Consider the following 17,883-nt stretch of genomic DNA (forward strand, 5'->3'; position numbering starts at 1 on the left):
GGACCACTCCACCACTCCACCACTCCACCACTCCACCACTCCACCACTCCACCACTCTACCACTCCACCACTGGACCACTCCACCACTCCACCACTGCACCACTCCACCACTTGACCACTCCACCGCTCCACCGCTCCACCACTGCACCAATCCACCACTCGACCACTCCACCACTGGACCACTTGACCACTCCACCACTCTACCACTCCAACACTCCACCACTCCACCACTGAACCACTCCAACACTCCAACACTCCACCACTCCACCACTCAACCACTTGACCACTCCACCACTGGACAACTCCACCACTCCAACTCTCCACCAGTGGACCAATCCACCACTCTACCACTCCACCACTGGACCAATCCACCACTCTACCACTCCACCACTCCACCACTCCACCACTGGACCAATCTACCACTCTACCACTCCACCACACCACCACTGGACCACTGGACCACTCCACCGCTCCACCACTCCACCACTCGACCACTCGACCACTCCACCACTGAACCACTCCACCACTCCACCACTCGACCATCCACCACTCCACCACTGAACCACTCCACCACTCCACCACTGAACCACTTTACCACTCCACCACTCGACCACTCCACCACTGGACCACTCCACCACTGAACCACTTTACCACTCTACCACTCTACCACTTCACCACTGGACCACTCCACCACTCGACCACTCGACCACTCCACCATTGAACCACTGAACCACTGAACCACTCCACCACTCCACCACTCGACCACTCCACCACTGAACCACTCCACCACTCCACCACTCCACCACTCGACCACTCCACCACTGGACCACTCCACCACTGGACCACTTCACCACTCGACCACTGGACCACTCCACCACTCCAACACTGGACCACTCCACCACTTCACCACTGGACCACTCCACCACTCCAACACTGGACCACTTCACCACTCTACCACTCTACCACTGGACCACTCCACCACTCGACCACTCCACCACTGGCCCACTCCACCACTCGACCACTCCACCACTCTACCACTTCACCACTGGACCACTCCACCACTCGACCACTCGACCACTCCACCACTGAACCACTCCACCACTCGACCATCCACCACTCCACCACTGAACCACTCCACCACTCCACCACTCCACCACTCGACCACTCCACCACTGGACCACTCCACCACTGGACCACTTCACCACTCTACCACTCTACCACTTCACCACTGGACCACTCCACCACTCCACCACTTCACCACTGGACCACTTCACCACTCGACCACTCCACCACTGGACCACTTCACCACTCGACCACTCCACCACTTCACCACTGGACCACTTCACCACTCCACCACTTCACCACTGGACCACTTCACCACTCCACCACTTCACCACTGGACCACTTCACCACTCGACCACTCCACCACTTCACCACTGGACCACTTCACCACTCCACCACTGGACCACTTCACCACTCCACCACTCCACCACTGGACCACTCCACCACTGGACCACTCCACCACTTCACCACTGGACCACTTCACCACTCCACCACTTCACCACTGGACCACTTCACCACTCTACCACTCCACCACTTCACCACTGGACCACTTCACCACTCTACCACTCCACCACTGGACCACTCCACCACTTCACCACTGGACCACTTCACCACTCGACCACTCCACCACTGGACCACTCCACCACTGGACCACTTCACCACTCCACCACTTCACCACTGGACCACTTCACCACTCGACCACTCCACCACTGGACCACTCCACCACTTCACCACTCCACCACTTCACCACTGGACCACTTCACCACTCCACCACTCCACCACTCCACCACTTCACCACTGGACCACTTCACCACTCGACCACTCCACCACTTCACCACTGGACCACTTCACCACTCCACCACTGGACCACTTCACCACTCCACCACTCCACCACTGGACCACTCCACCACTGGACCACTCCACCACTTCACCACTGGACCACTTCACCACTCCACCACTTCACCACTGGACCACTTCACCACTCTACCACTCCACCACTTCACCACTGGACCACTTCACCACTCTACCACTCCACCACTGGACCACTCCACCACTTCACCACTGGACCACTTCACCACTCGACCACTCCACCACTGGACCACTCCACCACTGGACCACTTCACCACTCCACCACTTCACCACTGGACCACTTCACCACTCGACCACTCCACCACTGGACCACTCCACCACTTCACCACTCCACCACTCCACCACTTCACCACTGGACCACTTCACCACTCCACCACTCCACCACTCCACCACTTCACCACTGGACCACTCCACCACTCCACCACTCCACCACTCCACCACTTCACCACTGGACCACTCCACCACTCCACCACTGGACCACTCCACCACTCCACCACTCCACCACTCCACCACTCCACCACTCCACCACTGGACCACTCCACCACTCCACCACTGGACCACTCCACCACTTCACCACTGGACCACTTCACCACTCCACCACTTCACCACTGGACCACTTCACCACTCGACCACTCCACCACTGGACCACTCCACCACTTCACCACTCCACCACTTCACCACTGGACCACTTCACCACTCGACCACTCCACCACTCCACCACTCCACCACTTCACCACTGGACCACTTCACCACTCTACCACTCCACCACTGGACCACTCCACCACTTCACCACTGGACCACTTCACCACTCCACCACTTCACCACTCCACCACTTCACCACTCCACCACTTCACCACTCCACCACTTCACCACTGGACCACTTCACCACTCTACCACTCCACCACTTCACCACTCCACCACTTCACCACTGGACCACCTCACCACTGGACCACTTCACCACTCCACCACTCCACCATTCCACCACTGGGCCACTTCACCACTGGACCACTCCACCACTGGACCACTCCACCACTTCACCACTCCACCACTGAACCACTTGACCACTCCACCACTTCACCACTCCACCACTGAACCACTTGACCACTCCACCACTCCACCACTCCACCACTCCACCACTCCACCACTGGACCACTCCACCACTCCACCACTGGACCACTCCACCACTTCACCACTCCACCACTGAACCACTTGACCACTCCACCACTCCACCACTTCACCACTGGACCACTCCACCACTCCACCACTGAACCACTTGACCACTCCACCACTTCACCACTCCACCACTGAACCACTTGACCACTCCACCACTCCACCACTTCACCACTCCACCACTGGACCACTCCACCACTCTACCACTCCACCACTGGACCACTCCACCACTTCACCACTCCACCACTCCACCACTGAACCACTTGACCACTCCACCAATTCACCACTCGACCACTTCACCACTCCACCACTTGACCACTCCACCACTTCACCACTCGACCACTTCACCACTCCACCACTGGACCACTCCACCACTTCACTACTCCACCACTTCACCACTCCACCACTTCACCACTCCACCGGTGGACCAATCCACCACTCTACCACTTTACCACTGGGCCACTCCACCACTGGACCACTCCACCACTCCACCACTCGACCACTCCACCACTCCATCACTCTACCACTCCACCACTCCACCACTGGATCACTCTACCACTCCACCACTGAACCACTCCACCACTCCACCACTCCACCACTGAACCATTTGACCACTCCACCACTCTACCACTCTACCACTCCACCACTCCACCACTTGACCACTCCACCACTGGACCACTCCACCACTCCACCAGTGGACCAATCCACCACTCCACCGCTCCACCACTCCACCACTCGACCACTCCACGACTGGACCATTTGACCACTCTACCGCTCTACCACTTTACCACTGGGCCACTCCACCACTCGACCACTCCACGACTGGACCATTTGACCACTCTACTGCTCTACCACTTCACCACTGGACCATTTCACCACTCCACCACTTGACCACTCCACCACTTCACCACTCGACCACTTCACCACTCCACCACTCGACCAATCCACCACTCCACCACTGGACAACTCCACCACTAGACGATTCTACCACTCACCATTCCACCACTGGACCACTTCACCACTGGACCACTGAACCACTCAACCCCTTGACCACTCCACCAGTGGACCAATCCACCACTCCACCGAAGTCGAATGGTGGTTGCTGTAAGCTTTCAAGGACCGAACTAAAAAAAATCGATGGCGTCGCTTGCTTGAACATGACCTAATTATTCCACTTCAAAACAAACCTGTCACGTGATTTAAGGCCACTGACCTATTTAATCACAATCAAGATCGATATACCAGCATCGATTATCAACGAGAACAAAAGAATCGATTTAACTATCCGTTTAAATGTGTTTTTATGGGTTGATTAGTAAGCGGGGAATGGCATCTTTGAATGGTTTAATTAGTGAGTGGGGAATGGCATCTTTGAATGGTTTAATTTGTGAGTGGGGAATAGCATCTTTTGTTTAATTAGTTAGCGGGGAATGACATCTTTGTATTGTTTAATTATTTAGCGGGGAATTAAATCTTTGGATCTTGACAGCGATACCCTTAGACCGGCAAAATAGTGTGCGACTATATAGAACTTGGGACGGAGTGGTCTAGCGGTAGAGAGCTGGGCTGCTAACCCGTAAGTCTCGAGTTCGAATCCGGGTTCAAATCAGTAGACCGTCCCTGAGTCCACCCGACTCCGATGGGTACCTAACACACGTTAGGGAAAGTAAAGGCGGCTGGGCATAATGCCGAGGTCACAGAAACAAGTGAACTCTACTTCACTTGCCCTATGGCCCTATAGACCGTCAGGTTTGAAAAGGGTACTTTATTTTTTTATATAGAACTTAGCTTTTCATCACACTTGTCATTAAAAAATTATAAATCATGCCATCACACTTGTCATGAAATTTTAAAAATATCTCGTCATCATATTTGCTTTTCATATCCATTGCCAGCAAAACCTGACTTCATTTAACTCGTGCAGGTTTAGATTTTTTTTTGTTTATTGGTCTGAGGTTAACGCTAGCCCATCACGTGATACGGACATAACGCGTCACGTGGTACAAACAGACCACATAAGGTTAACGCTAACCTATCACGTGATACGGACATCACATAAGGTTAACGCTGATCCATCTAGTGAGTCTCAATGTAAGACATCTACTCCTATTCAGCTATATTTAGAGTGTCTCAATGTCAGACATCTACTCCTATTCAGCTATATTTAGAGTGTCTCAATGTAAGACGTCTACTCCTATTCAGCTATATTTAGAGTGTCTCAATGTAGGACATCTACTCCTATTCAGCTATATTTAGAGTGTCTCAATGTAGGACATCTACTCCTATTCAGCTATATTTAGAGTGTCTCAATGTAGGACATCTACTCCTATTCAGCTATATTTAGAGTGTCTCAATGTAGGACATCTACTCCTATTCAGCTATATTTAGAGTGTCTCAATGTAGGACATCTACTCCTATTCAGCTATATTTAAAAGGGTGACAAGGACTAACTGGTTTTAACATCGCAGGCTAGCCTGGAGTAAAGTCCACTTTTAAAGCGGCCAAAAGAACCCACTACAGTTTTTATACCTCAGGGACATCGTGCCCCTAGACAGTTCTTTTTAATTCATTTTGATTAATTAACACCTTTAATTTCAAGTAAAATGGTGCCAAATTTTAATTAGCTAAATTATATCTTCAACAAAGAGATGTGCGTGTATTTTAAAAGGGTGGGTATGGGAAGGTCTGTTGTTAGGGGGGGTGGTGGGTATGGGGAGGTCTCCCCCTCCCCCCGGGTGGTGGTGGGTATGGGAAGGTCTCCCCCCCCCAGGTGGTGATGGGTATGGGAAGGTCTCCCCCTCCCCCCCCGGGTGGTGGTGGGTATGGGAAGGTCTCCCCCTCCCCCCCCCCGGGTCGTGGTGGGTATGGAAAGGTCTCCCCCTCCCCCCGGGTCGTGGTGGGTATGGGAAGGTCTCCCCCTCCCCCCGGGGGGTGGTGGGTATGGGGAGGTCTCCCCCTCCCCCGGGTGGTGGTGGGTAAGGGGAGGTCTGCCTTTTTTGTATTTAACTGAGCAATGGGGCCGGGGCGGGGTTAAAAATAAAATCTATCATCCAGTATAGTTCCATGTTGTCCCCCTCTTTTAGAGCTAAGCCGCTACATCACTTACATAGCTTACATTGCTTACATTTTGTTTTAATAAAATCCTGCTCAGTATTTTTTGTGGCGACGGTGTCCGGCGTATTAGCAGAAAACATAACATGGTTTTAATTACAAATGTGATTACAATAATTATAATTGGGACAAATAAATGGACGAAATATGCGTTAGGATAATCTATTTAAAACATTGACAAGAACCCCCCCCCCACCATAGTTTTGTGAGGGATGGGTGATTAGGAAATAAGGGAAATAATTAGATGAACTGAACGTTGAGCGAGGAGAAAAAAAATCACCTCCCCTTGTTAATGATTTCCGTGCGCCGACAAAAGAGTTCCTCCCTAGGGGTCTTCCTAAACAAATATGGCCGTTTCGGATACGTAGGGCACTCTAGCATTGCCGCAGACGATCACGTCCCGCCACCGATGCTTATTCTCCAAACGTTAGGGTTAAACGCGGACTTGAGGGGAGCTTCTATCATTAAATCCCATATTGATTATGGGCCTTTCCTGCCAGACTATGGTGGGATAACTCCAGCAGACTTGGTGGGATAACTCCAGCAGACTTGGTGGAGAGCGTGAAGCCTCTCTCTGATAAGCTTTCAAGCTAATGAAAATGCCGGGCCATTTGTTTGCGGTTACGTACACCAGCTACGTGCCGGCAAAGTGGCGCTGGGGGGGGGGCGCTGGGGGCCATTAACATATTAATTTTGTCATACTTTGGGCGAGTCGTCAGCTATGTAAGGGGGGGGGGGGGTGTCACGTACGTGGTGTTGGGATTGGGGTGGGGGTGACTAACGTGGATGATATTGTATTGAGTGGAGGTATGAGTAGGCGGCTGGTTGTAGCCTGGTGTATCCAGCAGAGCCGGCCAATGTATCGCGGAGTGGGGCGTGTTGAGCTGGGAACAATACAATGCTGGTGTGGCCAGTTAAATCTGGATTTTTTGGCGATGCTGTCAACCTGGTAATTGGGCCCCTACCTCAGCATTGTAAATGGGCCCCTACCTCAGCATGGTAAATGGGCCCCTACCTCAGGCTGGTTACTGGGCCCCTACCTCAGGCTGGTTACTGGGCCCCTACCTCAGGCTGGTTACTGGGCCCCTACCTCAGACTGGTTACTGGGCCCCTACCTCAGGCTGGTTACTGGGCCCCTACCTCAGACTGGTTACTGGGCCCCTACCTCAGACTGGTTACTGGGCGCCTACCTCAGGCTGGTTACTGGGCCCCTACCTCAGACTGGTTACTGGGCCCCTACCTCAGACTGGTTACTGGGCCCCTACCTCAGACTGGTTACTGGGCCCCTACCTCAGGCTGGTTACTGGGCCCCTACCTCAGACTGGTTACTGGGCCCCTACCTCAGGCTGGTTACTGGGCCCCTACCTCAGACTGGTTACTGGGCCCCTACCTCAGACTGGTTACTGGGCCCCTACCTCAGGCTGGTTACTGGGGCCCTACCTCAGGCTGGTTACTGGGCCCCTACCTCAGGCTGGTTACTGGGCCCCTACCTCAGGCTGGTTACTGGGCCCCTACCTCAGACTGGTTACTGGGCCCCTACCTCAGACTGGTTACTGGGCCCCTACCTCAGGCTGGTTACTGGGGCCCTACCTCAGGCTGGTTACTGGGCCCCTAACTCAGCATGGTAAATGGGCCCCTACCTCAGCATGGTAAATGTGACCTTCCACTCAGCCTATTGGGCCCTACCTCAGCATGGAAAATGGGCCCCCTCTAGCTTGGCTACAGGGCCCTACCTCAGCATGGTAAATGGGCCCCCTCTAGCTTGGCTACAGGGCCCTACCTCAGCATGGTAAATGGGCCCCCTCTAGCTTGGTTACAGGGCCCTATCTCAGCATGGGCTATTTGGCCTCTGCCTGAACCGACTGTCCGTATATTAGTTCCAAGCTTAAGGCGACTAAATCAAGACCCACCCCGATCATACAAATACATTATGAATCCCCTCTCTATACAAGGGGCGCCATATGTTATCAAAAAAAATGTATGAATACAATTAAGTTTTTAATGAACAAATTGCAAATTTGGTTGTAAAAATAAACTAATTGAACAACTTTTAATTAGAAACGAAATTTGTTTTTAATCTTGAGTAATTAGCTCACATCACATCAGCCACATATTCCCGTAAATTTCCCGTGTCATGGGCGCACCAAATGTAAACAGCTGGTCTATTTTTAAACAGAATTACGTCACGTGACCAGATGATTTCAGCCTTGCCAAACCTGCGTGAAGGCTCCATCCTGGCACAATCATTTTTACATTGTCCTGGACAGTCCATGGAGGCGGGTCTGTGTGTCATCGGGTTGCCTCCCATGGACGTTACACAATAGGCCATCAACATACGCCCATTGTTTACGGGGAGGTAATAGGTGTCATTTGCATAGAAATGCTTTTCTAGTCATCAGTCACGTGACGTGAACTGGCCAGCGACCAACTGTATACACATAGAGGCATAGATTTACTTCCCTTTATGTAAATCACGTGAGTTTTGTTTACTAGTACCCAGCCAAAATGGACCCATTGTTTGCTCTCATGGACATGGTCAGAGCCAATGGTCGTCTCTAGAACGCTTGTCTATTCTTGTTATTATACAAGTCTATAAAACATATTAGAGGAGAAATTTATTAATTGGTAATACTAATTGGTGAAGTAGGCCTAACGTACACTCACCAGTCTCACACGGAACAGCGAACACACACAACTAAAGAAATAAAGCAATCAGATTTACGCGCTGTAGGCCTAGGTCATATAATATGATAATAACGGTGGACACATTGTACTTGTACTGATTGTAGGATATTTTATAATGGCGGACATCATTGTAGAATATTTTATAACAGTGGACATCATTGTAGGGTATTTCATAATGGTGCACATCATTGTAGCATTGTAGGATATTTTATAACAGTGCACACCATTGTAGTTTTGTAGGATATTTCATAACGATCGCCATAAACATGCGACCATTTTAGTCCTTTCTTGTTATAGTTACAATGTCTTTGCAAAAAACTAAGTAAAATAAATGCTGTCACATTTCTTGCACGATATGGCCCTATGGCAAATTGTTACAACACTACTGATCCAATCTCAAACATTGCTGGACCATTGTGTGTAGACATCCAGGCCTAATCTAACCTCAGTAGTTTGAGAACCGCTGAGATATGTGAACGTCCCACTTTGCTGGACCAATGTATGTAGACATCCAGGCCTAATCTAAGCCCAGTAGTTTGAGAATCATCCCATAGCCCCAACATCCTTGATTGGATCACTAGCTGTCAATTGAGGTAAAGTTAGACGGCCAGGTAATGGTAATTACTAGTTAGGTCTAATTAGTAATTAGCGTCACAATAGTTAATAGACAAGACTGAACACAAAATGGAAGATTCTAAACATTTTGAAAGATGACAATGACCACATCTAAGAAAAGACGTAGTGAAAGACTTGAACAAATTGGACAAGATTTTAGACATTTCAAATGGTTTTATTAGATTATGAGAACAGAATATTTAAACATAGCGTATGACACAATTTATGGCACTAACTATTTTTGCACAGAAGCTAACTATGTGTGGTCAATCTACATCAGTCTACGTAAATTGGTGTTAAGATAAAAGCATGGACAGGTTATTGTTATCAGGGAACAATTGTTAGAATGCGCCCATCCTTACACCTTTACTAGTAATAGTATGCAAATAATGAAACAGATTAAAATAGCTGTAAAAATATTTTTAACTAAATAAAAGTGACAAATATATTTCATTTGCTGAAGTTAATTAGTCTAGACTACACCTGTCAGGTCTAAAGTAAAAGCTTAAAAATAAATTGGAATGTGTTCAAGTTTTATTTTGGTAACACAAACTTTACAAAGTAAATTCTTCTAAACCAGTAGTTAAAATCATCTTAAAAGAAAACTCAAATTATAACATCAGGCTAAACAAATGACTTCATGTGATCAATCTTGTAATTAAAAGCCATTAATAATCATTGTTTAACCTAATTAGCATTGTTTTTTTTAATCTTGCCTAAATTTTTTAAATTTTGAAATCAGCTATCATGATTTTTTTTAAGGTTATCAAAAAAACAAAAATTGTAAAAATGCAATGAAACCAAAAATAATTCTCTACACTTAAATGTGTGTAGAAAATATATTCATCAACAAAAGACTTATTTTAAAAATTGGGCTAATAATAAAACATTTTCTTTAAAAATAAAAATGACAATGCCTTGTGTCACATCAATTAATAACAGCACCTTCTGATGTATTATTGCTGAGGTGTCAGAGAAAACAAAGTTACTGCAATAGTTAACATCTTGTATGATGGGGTAATTCATCAGATCATGCTGGACTAGGTTTGAATTGAAAGCTCAACTACAATTGCACAGTTTGATCCATGTCATTATAGGCCTAACCAATGAATTTGTCCCTTGACTCAGTGGCCACGCCTAGACATGAACAAATCTTTACAAAAACTTTCTCTTCTCCCCCTCCCCTCTCAAAAGAATAACAAAAATGTATGTATAGTTAGAATCTACCTTGGCTTAAATTAAATTATTGATGAATGAGGGAGTCAACTGGCATAAATTTTTATGAGGTTTGACACACTATCAAATCCATCTATACCACACTAAATGGTGCACTTATGCAACCTTTCCACCCTCTACCCCTCTCTATGGTCCACTGTCACATGGCTAGAGCTGAGAGAATATAGTGCTGTGGGTCACAAAAACAGCAGCGTGAGCATACAGTAAACACAAACACGTTCTAACAATAACACAACTTGCGTGTTCACCTGGTGGGCCTGGTGTTCCGCTGCTAGTTTAGCCCCACACGAGATGTCTATTGGCAATAACTTCAACAAACACTGTTTCACACCATTAGTTCTATAAAAAAAACTTTTGTAAAATAATATTACTTTATAAAGGTATAAATATATTTATATTCCGTCTATTGCAATAAAGGAAGAACAGCTATGGTGATATAAATAAATTGAATTAGTAAATCAATTATAAACTTTAATTAGTTAAAGTCCTTAGTGCATAGAGCTAATTGAACTGTAGTTTAATGCTTATTTTAACATATTTGTACATCTAATAATTTAATGTAGAGTCAATATTTACTAAACAAGAACTTTATGAGTTGAAAGTTAACTGTGGAATGATGTTAGTAAACTGAGGTTTGATCTTAGTGATTGTCAGAACAGTGTTTTTATGGAATTGTTTTAAAAATATTAGATATTATGTACAATTGTTGACATAAAAAAGTAATGAAACAAACTTACAGAGAAATGAATGAACTCATCAGCAGTCACAACAGAGGCTTTGAATGAACAGTTAACATGTTGACTAGATACACAGCAAGCTACATTTGTGCCAGTGTTGATTTATATGGACAACTGGAGGTTTAAGTAACAACACCTTGCTGGACTAGCCCACCTACAGATGGGTGAACCAGCTTACCTACAACTGACCAAAACACTGCCCCCCACCCTCCCCTCTGGCACGTGAGTATGAAAGAACTGCTCACACAGCCTGTAGCCAGCCTGGGTCAGAAGGCCGCTGATGTCATTGAGCAGACTGCTGAAGTAAACGATGTGTGTAGGCCAGGGACGTTTCCTTTTGACATACTCCTTCTGCAACCAGTGCTTGGGATCTTGGTAGAAGAACTCTGCTTCCTCTGTGTAGTTTGAGACTCCCAGGAGGTTGGGTTCACATTTTAGGAACCTCATTGAAATATTCTGGTGAACGTAGCTGGGGAGAGGGGAGGGTTTTGTTAAAATATGTGGGATAGTGAAATCCTTGATTTAGTACACTGGGCAATTTCTTCATCAAATAAAAAAATACCAAAAAATTACAAGAAACCAGTTTTTCTCTCAATCAAACATTTTCTTATTGAAAAGGAAGCTAAAACATATGAATCCATAGAAGAGTAGTATCATATGTATCAAGAGTAGTTTCAATCATTGTTGATGAAGAACCATATCAAATGTCATCTGTAATAAGGTGTGGAAAGACAGGTTACCTGTAGTAGGATGTGGAACTACAGGTTACCTGTAGTAAGGTGTGGAATGACAGGTTACCTGTAATAAGGTGTGGAATGACAGGTTACCTGTAGTAAAGTGTGGAATGACAGGTTACCTGTAGTAAGGTGTGGAATGACAGGTTACCTGTAGTAAGGTGTGGAATGACAGGTTACCTGTAATAAGGTGTGGAAAGACAGGTTACCTGTAATAAGGTGTGGAAAGACAGGTTACCTGTAGTAAGGTGTGGAATGACAGGTTACCTGTAATAAGGTGTGGAAAGACAGGTTACCTGTAGTAAGGTGTGGAATGACAGGTTACCTGTAGTAAGGTGTGGAATGACAGGTTACCTGTAGTAAGGTGTGGAATGACAGGTTACCTGTAGTAAGGTGTGGAATGACAGGTTACCTGTAGTAAGGTGTGAAATGACAGGTTACCTGTAGTAAGGTGTGGAATGACAGGTTACCTGTAGTAAGGTGTGGAATGACAGGTTACCTGTAGTAAGGTGTGGAATGACAGGTTACCTGTAGTAAGGTGTGGAATGACAGGTTACCTGTAGTAAGGTGTGGAATGACAGGTTACCTGTAGTAAGGTGTGGAATGACAGGTTACCTGTAGTAAGGTGTGGAATGACAGGTTACCTGTAGTAAGGTGTGGAATGACAGGGCATCAGGAAAAGCACGTCCATGTCTGGGTGTTTGAGGCTGGCGTCGTGCAGGTACTTGGTGGCCATGATGGTTCCCCTCTGGTGTATCAGGCAGAAATACATGGCAGGCAGCAGGTTGGTCACCCCCAGCAGTACCACAAACACCTTGGCCTTTGCCAGGTTGCGCTTGTGTTGCGCATCTCTCAACACCTGTTTGATCAAGCAAAAATTTCACTTAACTAAGTCACAAATAAAGTTTTACCTTTTAGATAGATGAGAAGCAGCTTATCTGTTTTAGTGCATATGACATGTGGCTGCAATAGACAACTACTTTACTTTCCTTGTGACAAGTCAGGTACCCATTAAAGCTGGGTCGACTCAGGTTTTACTAATAGATACCTGAATCTAGGATCTGAACTTGAGACTTTTAGAATAGCATTCAAATGCTCTGCCACTCAGCCAAACCATCTTATGGACTACAGTTATTTATTAATTAAACAAAATTTTAAAATATTAAAGTTGTTACCTCAGGGTCAACTGTTACTTTGGAGTCCTCATCTTCCTCCAAAGTACCTGAAGATTGGAGTTTGGCTCTTCTGTTCTGAAAACTATTTTTGGCCTCCTCACTGTCAGCTTGTGTTGGACTCCCTGTTGCAGGCAGGCGATCACCACTGCTTGATGCCTGCAGGTGATCACCACTGCTTGATGCCTGCAGGTGATCACCACTGCTGGAACTTTGACTTTTTGACCCTGCTGGTTCTCCTGCTACTTGTGTGGTGGTTGCTGCCTTCACCTCATCACCCACATCTTCCTCCTGGATACTCTCACAGCTCTGCTGACTTTTGTTGTCGTCTGGCTCAGCTTGCTTTCTGCTGCTCTCCTTTTTAGGTTTGAACTTTTTGAGCGGAGGCTGGCAACATAACGTTTGGAAATAAACGCCGCAGTAATGCATCGCCAATGGAAGAGCCATGAGAATGAAACGAAACTCCTTGTGCGGGAGAAAACTGGAGAGGAATTCAAAAATTTAATATTTATTTATTTTGGATTTTAAAAATGTAATAAAATTTTGCATAAACAATTAATGACAACAAATAATAGTTTGAATAAAATTAAAATGCGTCTGTACAAATTGACTAAATCTAACCTGTGTGTAGCCAGTATCCACAAAATGATCCACAGCAATCCTTTGTTTTTGGACCGCCATGCACCCAGGAGAAAAGGGAAAATAAAAGTTCCTAAAATGACGGGAAATCCTTGAAAAAAATACCAATGCCAGGGGTGAACACCGTAGATGCTAGCTCCGCCATGGACCACGTTAAACAACAGGAAGTTCAACTGGACGAAAACCCAACGACCATACCAAACGCGATCAATCACCACAGAGATACCCAGCATCAGAAATCTGAAAATTTTAGACAAGTATATTTTTTTTAAAGTAGCAGTAACAGGTCAATTATAGCACAAAACAAGGCCATTGTTTAGTTTTAGAGATCTAACACTGGAAGAAACAAGTTTTACAATCAAACAGCTGAAATGTTAATTTTCTCTAATGATTGAAGTCTACACACCCGACAAAAAAATAATTTTTGACAACATTGCTAAACAAAGGTGATCCATGCATCCGTTGTAAGTGCCATGAGCAGAGCAGTATCCAAATGACAGCAGCAGTGGGACGAACTATAACTGAAAGGGCTGCTAGAATCAAAAACTTGTACACATCTTTGGGCTGCCTAAATTATTCAAATATAAGCAGTTGTCAAACTTTTATGCTGTATAGAATTAAATTACAAGAATACAATAGAGTAATTAAATATTAAATTATGTGACAAAGTTTGATCAAATATTTTTATAACGTTATGCAAAGGTAGATATAACTTGACCTACGAGGGGTGATCTGGCCATGGGAAGTAACTTAGTGCAGCAATGACAAGAGTTGTCTCAGTGGAGTTGCTCAAGGTTCTTGTACAGCAGTAAATTGTGAACCAGGAAAGGAGCTGTGAGGTGATGTATGCATTAGTGAATTGGCAAAACAGATACAATTTTATTATTAACTTTTAACAATTTTAATTAAGTTTAAAAGTTGTTACAACAATGATAAGTCTGAAGATTTTATTTATGTGTACAAGTTTGTGGAGTATGTTTTTTAGAATCTAACTTTGAGGTGTTGAAACTGCCATTTACAAGAAGAAAATTACTATAAAAATTAAAGATTATACTAAAAAAAAATCTTACATGGCACAGAAGTGTCCACTGTGCTGTAGCTCTCCCACTTAGCTTGGATGAAAGTTTGTACAACTGAAGGTCACCATAGGCTGCAATAAAGCCTTGAACAAGCCTAGGCACCTTGATCTGGCGACAAAGAACATTGTTTACATCTGATATTTGAGGATTAATTTTTTTAAAAGTCTTGTCATTTGAGGTGCACTCATACCAAAATTACAAAAAAAATTGTTTTAAATGAAATATTACCAACACTGTCCGTGAGTCCAAGCCCAAGAGGTTCAAAATTTTAAAGAAAAAAGCAAAAAGTAAAGGATAAGAGTAGCCTCGAAGTCCTTCTCTCCACTCCCATGTCATGTAACCATACCTAAGTAATTAACAGAAACACTAATTACAAAGAATATACATGTATACTTAACTTGCTCTATTTTTATAAAAGTTTAAATTAAAATGAATATAGATGTCCAGATTGTGACCTACCCAAATACCATTTTATGCGCCACTTCAAGACTCTGCCAATATTCATCAGGGACATATTGTGTTTGTATCAGCAATGCATTTGCCACTCGTATTGAAAACAGGGCCAGAAACAATGAGCGAGAGCTGAACATCAAACGTCGTAACATGACTGGTCCAAAAACCTGTCAAATATTTCAATAATTTGAGTTTTTTCCCATAGAAAAAAAACATACTCAGCTCCAGTTTATAGTTGTTTTTTAGATGAAAATCTTTTAACAAGTGCTCATTATAGAGCTATTCTTTAAAACACTTTATTCTAATTTTCAACATTTAATGTATTTAATAATAGACACTGCTGAGAAGGTTTTCTTTCAGGTTTCTACACAAACAACTAGGCCTAAGTAAGTAATAAACAATTTATTGGGCCTAATGATTTAAACAAAAAAATTACATGATCCTCCCCCCCCCCCCCCCCCCCCCCACCCCCATCAAGTGTAGTGTAAATGTAAAATAGCCTATTAAACTATTAATATATAGATCTATTACTATAATATTACTCTGTCATCAAACAAGTAGCATTTTTCATCCGCCTCTAGTGCAGCAATTTGTTCATCAAAGCCAATTATCTGCTTAGGAGTTTCTTCTTTGATCTTTTGTAAAGCAAGCGCCACTTGTTTTCCTTTTCTCCGTCTGATTGTGGACTGTGATTTACTATCTTTGGTCATGATTTAGAATCAGAAATCAAGATCTAGATCTATATTATATGTGGCACAATTGTCAACACATTGTTTCCATTTTTATAGCTTTGTTGTTGTTGTTTTAATCTTATGGGTGAGACAATAAGTCTTATTGAATAAGATTTAATTTAATAAGAAATGTAAATGTAAGCTCGTTTCGTTGTTATGGCCGCTTGTCCAATAATTGCTAGTCATGTCCCTTGATTTCTAAAAAATATTTAAAAGTTTATCAAAAAATAAAAAGACATGAGACAAATTTTATTCTTAAGAGATATTCTTCGATTTTAGAGTAGGCTTAATTAATAATAATATTTAAATAAAGTCTACCTATGCTACGTCTAAAAATGTGTCCTTATGTTATCCATAACAATTTTTAATTTTTTTGTGACCGAACGAAAGGATATTTTTTTGCGCTAAAATCTACACGATGCTCAGTTTAAATTAAAAATATCATCCTAGGCCTACACGATGTTCAGTTTAAAAATTCTTAATTAATTTTTTGTGACCGAACGAAAGGATATTTTTGAAAACTTTCTTCGGCAATATTGTTCTAAATTATGGCAGGAATCGATTGGTAAATGTTTCAAGTCGCTAAGTGGTCTGGTTGCCGAGATATGGGCCAAAAACTACATTTTTTTCCAGGTTTTTTGGCTTTTCCGGGAAATCCAGGAAGGAATTCCGGGAATTTTTTTGGCCCACAATCATCCTCGGAACTTGCTTAACATATTTGCTTTTGGAACTAGTCCTCGATATTGCTTCGTTGAGGAGGAGATACGACTTAAAGCTGCGGACACACATCCATCACCAGAAATGACGAGTTAATAATCGCAATTGCCAGTATGGAAATTGCGCTAAAAACTCTTACCACATCTACTAAAGGGTCGTCCATAAATGACGTCACACTCGTTGGGGGGGGGGGCGTAATTTTGTGACGGTGTGTGATGAGGGGGAGGGGTTCAGATGGTGTGACGGCACACTTTTGTATAATAAAAAAGTAATGTTAGAAAACGAATTTTAGCCGTTATTTCGTGTTTTAGAAAACTTGTAGATCTAGATCTAATAGGAATTATTTAAAATACTCTATGTTGACAGAGTTCAGAAAAGATTTTGGAAAAATATCGTATTTAAAGAAAAATTCAACTGCAATTTTAAGGAGGGGGGGGTAGGATGAGGTCTGACGATATTTTAAGAGGGGCTCTGCCTTTTTGTGACGATGTGTGACGAAGCGGAGGGGGAGGTAAAAAGCGTCAAAAAAGCGTGACGTCATTTATGTCTACACTATCAAACGCCCACTCAGAATCCTCAATGGTCAAATACAGAGGTGATTGCCATGTGATTGTTTAACATGTATGTTCTTAGTGGCTGTGTGGTGAGTACAGTGGCGTAGCGAGGTCGGGTGTCACCCGGTGCGGCACTTAATGGTGTCACCCCCCCCCCCAGAGGCATAGAGACCCTTCCCAGGGACAAACTTTCAAATTTTCGATTTGCAACCCCCCCCCCTCAAACTTTCGATTTGCACCCCCCCCCCCCTCAAGTTTTCGATTTGCACCCCACCCCCCCTCGAGTTTTTCTCTATATATTTTGCTATTTTTTGCCTT

General features: G+C 44.5%; 1 protein-coding gene across 1 annotated transcript; it reads right to left on the minus strand.

Moving 5' to 3' along the window:
• Positions 1-9,691: 9,691 nt before the first annotated feature.
• LOC131940570 (GPI mannosyltransferase 3) lies at positions 9,692-16,441 on the minus strand. Its single transcript, XM_059299263.1, has 10 exons — positions 16,106-16,441; positions 15,570-15,730; positions 15,339-15,456; positions 15,102-15,218; positions 14,754-14,863; positions 14,438-14,599; positions 14,014-14,271; positions 13,396-13,873; positions 12,865-13,079; positions 9,692-11,955 (listed from the first exon to the last, which is right to left on the minus strand). Exons 1-10 carry the CDS (start codon positions 16,271-16,273, stop codon positions 11,661-11,663), a joined length of 2,082 nt encoding a protein of 693 aa, XP_059155246.1. The 5' UTR covers positions 16,274-16,441; the 3' UTR covers positions 9,692-11,660.
• Between the last annotated feature and the right edge of the window lie 1,442 nt (positions 16,442-17,883).

Source organism: Physella acuta, unplaced genomic scaffold, assembly GCF_028476545.2.
Source record: "Physella acuta isolate Inbredline_101_S28 unplaced genomic scaffold, ASM2847654v3 ptg000322l, whole genome shotgun sequence".
NCBI classification, from domain to species: domain Eukaryota; kingdom Metazoa; phylum Mollusca; class Gastropoda; family Physidae; genus Physella; species Physella acuta.